Source organism: Paramormyrops kingsleyae, chromosome 5 (genome assembly GCF_048594095.1).
Source record: "Paramormyrops kingsleyae isolate MSU_618 chromosome 5, PKINGS_0.4, whole genome shotgun sequence".
In the NCBI taxonomy this organism is placed as follows: domain Eukaryota; kingdom Metazoa; phylum Chordata; class Actinopteri; order Osteoglossiformes; family Mormyridae; genus Paramormyrops; species Paramormyrops kingsleyae.
Window position 1 is genome coordinate 35,510,082 of NC_132801.1, and position 6,000 is coordinate 35,516,081.

Consider the following 6,000-nt stretch of genomic DNA (forward strand, 5'->3'; position numbering starts at 1 on the left):
CTTTTGGCAGAATTGTAGTTAACACTGTTCTACAAGCTCCCGTGTCACATAAACAATCATATGTCTTTCCATTTATAATAAACCGCCGCCTAGGCAGTTCTGCAGGCTGTTTAAGCGCTATCAGCTGGCACACCGCCTGAAGGTCAACCTCCTCCTCCTCTCTATCTAGTGGGGGCCCTAGCGGGGGTGGAGGAGATAGTGCCTGCGGTTTCTCAGCTCGGCGTCACAGCTGCTGATCATTTTCTGTCGAGTTTGGGTTATTTACGCGCTTAGTTCTACACTGCCTAGCTATATGACCTGGTTTTCCACACTTCCAGCAGTTGTTATCATACTGCCCACAGAGAAATATGTACAAATACAAGTACATTTTGACCCATTGCACCAAAGTCCAACCACATTTTAGGCGCACAAAAAAAGTAAAATTGTGCACCTAGCACACCACCCCCCCTCTTCGGAGGACAACTTTATTTTACATTAAATTCAAGAGCAAAGAGTGTGGCTGCTCTGAACTCACCCGTCCCGTGGAGGAAAGGAAAAAAAAAAAAAAAAAAACAGGGGGGATACAGAAACAACAATCGTAACGAGAACAGACATTAATCACCATGGGAAGAGAAAAGGAAAAAAAAAAAAAGGAAACGGGGGTATACAGAAAAAATAAAACTAATAATGTCGGTGGGATGGAGAAAATGAAGTGTAGGGGAATACAGAATACAAACAACCATAAGAAAAATAACACTCATTACAAGGACATCAAACAACAAACATTATAACATCAGTAATAATAATTATAATTAATAATGTGACAAATAGGTATTATATATATATGTAGCATACACACACGTGATCCTACCCTTATACATGTATATTTCAATTCCTATGTCTATAACACACGCTAAAAAGTAACAATAATAATGATATTGATCGCTCAACCATTCTTATATGTATGTGTAAGTGTAGGTGTGAACTGATTTGTCATTGGATGTGCTGGCATATGATGCCGTCGGGGGAAGCGACAGCACCCCACCCCCCCCCCACAAGGCCGAAGGCGAAGGCAGGAGAAACCAGGCAACCGAGGCCACCCCGCCGCCCCCCCGGCACAAGGGCCCACGGCCATGTGTCCCGGAGACAACCACCCGCCCAACCCAGGAGGCAGCCCGCAAGGGACTAAAGGGGCGCCAACCCCCGTACAGGGAGGCCCGCAGAGGGAGGACGGGCGGCGAGCCCCCCAGCCCCACCCGCAACCCCTCCACCGAGGCAGGCGGGTCCAGGGCCGAAGGGCCCCACCAACTGGAAAAACCACCCCCCCCCCCCCCAGCAGACGGCCCCCCACACACCGGGGGGGCCCAGCCCCCCCCAGCCCGTCCCCCAGCAAGACGGGCCGCCGCCCACCGCAGCGACCCGGCACACCTCCCCCCTGACACTGCAGGATGATCCAAGGGGGTCCCATACAAAGAACCCCCCCCCCACCCGGGAGCGGACCCGCGGCGACCGGGGAGCGGCAGACCCCCCGCCCAGCCCAAACCGAACCCCCCAATCGGCCTAGCAGGGCCCAGAGTGTCCCAAGATTCCCCGGACTGCCTGCCAGGGCCCCACCACGGCACAGCAGAGCCAAGCACCACCCGGCTCGTGGCCATCATCTACCAGTGGGATATCTAGGACTATATCTGGGCATATCATGCACCGAGAACACCGATGTGTACCTAAGCAGAGACGTCACCTAATCCTGCTCCCCAATTAACAAAGGAGACAGGTTCAAAGCGTCTATCTGATCCTGCCCAACAGTGGAGACTAAGTGAGAGGCTACCTTAGCAACATGAGGAGGAACCTTCATGACACCACCAGGCAAACTAATCACAAAAGACGCTGGCTAATGTACCCACCGTAGTACAGAGGTAGAGCAAAAAGTCAATTGATCCCCCGTTAACAATCAGTATATACACACTGCTTCTTACCACTCACACTAACTCAGGGGACACCTGCAATCAACCAGGTAAGCCCAAGGATGGAGGTTAAAACAAAATGGTAGCACCTGAATACTGTCCAGCATAGGTGGCCGCTACCAACTTCATCGTTCCCCGAGGGATGTGACACACCTTCCCACCCTGACTCTAACCTTACCTGGGGCTCCCTCAGGTGCCTGCACTCTAGAGCTATGACACTGTTGCAGGGCCTGCATAATAAACGCAGGTGCCATAAACAATGAAGGCAACTCAAACAAGGCTGAACCATACTGCACAAAGAGCTCCTGATTGCACCTCTGGATCACGTTCATTCCCAAGACAGCAGGAACCTGACAAGACACAGCACCTGGGGGATCCTTAACCACCAGTACCCCCTACACTGTGACATCACCTTACCACAAAGTTCAACTTGGGGCTAGGAGGAAATCACATCCCATCACATTCCCAAGCAATGTGACAGCTGTTGACAACTTCTGCATATGATAGGACTACGCCCAGGTGAACACCTGCACTGATGAGAGTGATGCAAGAGGGTTACACTCCGAGTAAGCTGCCAAAGCTGCTCACGCTGACCTTTCAGCAGTTCCCTCAGTTCCTACATCTCAAAGTCCTGAACTTAATTACTCACGTTCTGGGGATTGCCCAGGACCCCACACTGAATACCAACAGCCAATGGGCCAGAATGAGTTTGGGCCCATGCACCACCTGGCAAACCTTCCCGTTCCCACCTGATAACCTCACTCCTAACTATCAGTATGGTAGCATTGGGCTGCCTGCGCACCATCAGCTTTAACTCACTACAGAGGGCACCGTCACAGACATACTCAACAAACTGGTCCCTCAACAAAATATAAGCATTTACCATCCCGCTAGGCGCACGCTGCTTTACTTTCTTTACTTACTTGCTTTATGGAAAAGAAAATCTCCTGCAAAGCTACATACAACTCTGCATACACATACAGCTCCAGCAACACAGCTGGGCTGGGGCTCCTGTTCCGCACTAGAGTGACATTTTTTCTCCTCACAAGCTTCCCCTTCCAAGTGATCAAACAGAACGCTTGACCGGACGTGGACAAACACTGAGCCCTCATACCCACTCATTCCTCCTTAAGCCACTCACTTAAACTGATACCTGATCATCCAATAAACAGGGCACTTTTGATCCCAAGGTACAAACACCAGCCTCTCCATCATGGGGCCAGTATTAATAGATGGAGCCGTAAATGAGCGACTAAATCCCTCAGCTCTTGTTATTTCCCCTCCATCATAACCTTACTCAGATAAATGTAGCACAAAACAAGATCAATAAGGCAATCAAGGCTTCAAAACTCACCAAGGGCCATTAAAAAAAGCTCTGCTTTGCCTTTACACAATTACACTAAACAATGTATTCAGTACAAAGCACAATAATAAGAGGATGGAACACACATCTCCAAGCAGAAAGTATATCTGGCCGACAAAGCCAGCTTGCAATGAACTAGCCCAATGACACATAAACATTATGATCAGCAGATACCAGTAACTTCCTGAGCTGCCAGCATCCCATGCTTATGTGCAGCAAAATACACTGACACTAAACAGAAATTAGACAACATACCAGTTGCAGACCATGAGACAGATGCTTCCGACAAGGAATCCACACAATGTGAGTCTAAAAAACAAAATTTGAAGCAAACAGTATAACGAATTGCCAAATACAGTGAGGAGCAGAGGGAGAAGATCATGGATGAGCCATCCCATATCTGAAACAATAGCAGAAGTCAGGTAACTGGAAATGGACCAGGCTCTCAGTGTCAGGTCCTCCCAAACAGCTGCTACTGACCTGTATAGGGAGCCTATGTCTTTGTCACCTAATTACTGGGTGAGACAATGAGACATATGGGATTTGCAGGACATCCTTGTGCGTCGTCATTGCCCCTTCTTAGCTCACATTTCACCATGGTTTTTAAGGTGTACCTAATTGCCCTCTTCTATTGCAGAGCTCTTGACCCTATGTGGAGTAAATGTGACTTTCCTTCCTGTGGACTCATTGTCTAAACTTCCTGACAAACAAAAATACAATTGTTTGTTTGATAGCATATACTGTTCTGCCAGGTAATTGCATTTGTGTACATTTTTCTGCTATGATTCTTTATCTACTTTGTCACTTAATAAGTAACTGTCTATTTCTCTGTTCCTTTAATATGCTTGATTTTAGAAACATGCATGTGCTGTTGTTTAATACATATAGCCATAATTTGCTTACATTTTGCATTCGTAAATGTGTACTCTTCTCATCATAGCATGGTTCACCAGCTGGGCCCATCACTGAGACTAATTGCTGCACCTAAGGCTGTCCTTGTTGTGGAACTTGCAGAGTGAGTATCTTAAATTGAACTGGAGATTGTTGTATTGCACAGCAATACTCCCAGTCTATTTTTAGGGATGTGCAAACAATATTGTATCATAACTGAGTATGTGATGTACACCTAACTGTAAGTATCCCATTTGCTTTGTCTTATTTGTGTTCTATGTTTCAGCTACCTGCTAGATCTTTCTAAGGAGCAGGTTGCTGGATTTGCAGAGAAAGTTGATAACATTGCCCGAGGAGCAGGGTTCAAGCCATTGGAAGAAATAAGGGGCATTTTTGCCACATATACACTGCAAGAGGGATGAACCCTGGCGACTATGATCTCCTGACATCATCTGTGTCTGTTTCAGATTGTCTTGGCTGTGTGGCTTCTTACTTATTATTATTATTGTCTGCCTATTATTATTCTTTCTGGAACACTTTGGTAGTGAGATTGGCAGTCACTGGTATGTGCTTACACTCCTCATTGTATTCACCACTAGCACTGTTTTCTTATCGATAATGGCTTCCTGTGACTGATGGCAATGTCCAGATTACTCGGAATACCTGGCAGCATAACTCATTTAATTTGGTTAAAATATTAACATTTCTTGGGCTTGATTGGTAGTGATGTGCTATCAATTGCATGCCCTCATATGCCCTTTATTATACTTGTGTTGTTAAACAGTTATATAATTTAGAGTTCCGCCTGTCAGTTGGAACCCGGGCAGGATTAAGTGTGGGAATCGGGTTTTTCGAGATGGGTTTTGCATAGTAAGTTTTAACATTACTGCTAGCTGGCTAGTGTGAGAGTGTTTCTTTCCAAGCAGACTCAACTTACATGAATGTATTAGTTTGTATTATTCTGTGAATACACATATTTTTTGTTGTATGAATGGACACATTTTATTTTTCCTGTCAAGTTTCATTTTTATCCATTTTAGATAAATGCATTTAATTGTGTTTTCTTCTACATCCATGAGCCCCCAATTTTCCCTTTGCTCTTTTAACTGAAAATGGGATCACTGAATTGCAAAAAGCCATGAGAACTACAAGCAACACAACTACAGTGCACACTACCATCCAGTCATAATTTAAATATGCATGTAAATGGAATACACTCTGTAGAGCAGCATTACCTAAAAAGTGGCCCATGACAGTCAAATGTTTGGCCCAAACTTGGCAAATCAAATTTGAAACAACTGTATTATAATTAGTGCTGTCAAACGATAATTTTTTTTAATCAGATTAATCACAGGGTTGCTGTGGATTAATTTTGATTAATCATGATTAAATATCATTCATTTTTAATCTATATTAATCACATTTAATTTTGCATGAGCAAACACACTCAAGAAAAAAGGGAATATATATGCACTTAACATGTTTATTGAACATCTTGAACATGAGTCGGATGCATTCCATCTGCCACAGAAGTGCAATACCATGTACCCATATCAAAAAGCAAGATTTTTTGCTTAGCCAGACAACTTGTCGGATTTAAGGTACCTCAGTTTAAATGGTCTTTATCTTCGTTCGCTTACAATTAGCACGAACTACCGTAAATCCGACAAATAATCCAACTAATCATGAAGTCCAATTCTAGCCCGGTTAATTGCCATTGTTAGCAATATCAGTTGATAACACATTACGTGCGGTGCTTTACATATAAAACTCCGTACCAATACATCCACAGATAAGTTGGATGGT

The 6,000-nt window shown here is 44.9% G+C and overlaps 1 protein-coding gene across 3 annotated transcripts in view; it reads left to right on the forward strand.

The window, feature by feature from the left end:
* Positions 1–5,253, forward strand: part of LOC111837266 (dynein axonemal assembly factor 3) — a 32,608-nt gene extending 27,355 nt beyond the window's left edge. For all 3 annotated transcript variants that reach the window (XM_072712666.1, XM_072712667.1, XM_072712665.1), the window contains exons 10-12: positions 3,941–4,055; positions 4,244–4,318; positions 4,481–5,253. In XM_072712666.1, the coding sequence (XP_072568767.1) occupies positions 3,941–4,055; positions 4,244–4,318; positions 4,481–4,616 (326 nt within the window). In that variant the 3' untranslated portion in view covers positions 4,617–5,253. The remainder of the gene's footprint in view (positions 1–3,940; positions 4,056–4,243; positions 4,319–4,480) is intronic.
* Positions 5,254–6,000: the final 747 nt, after the last annotated feature.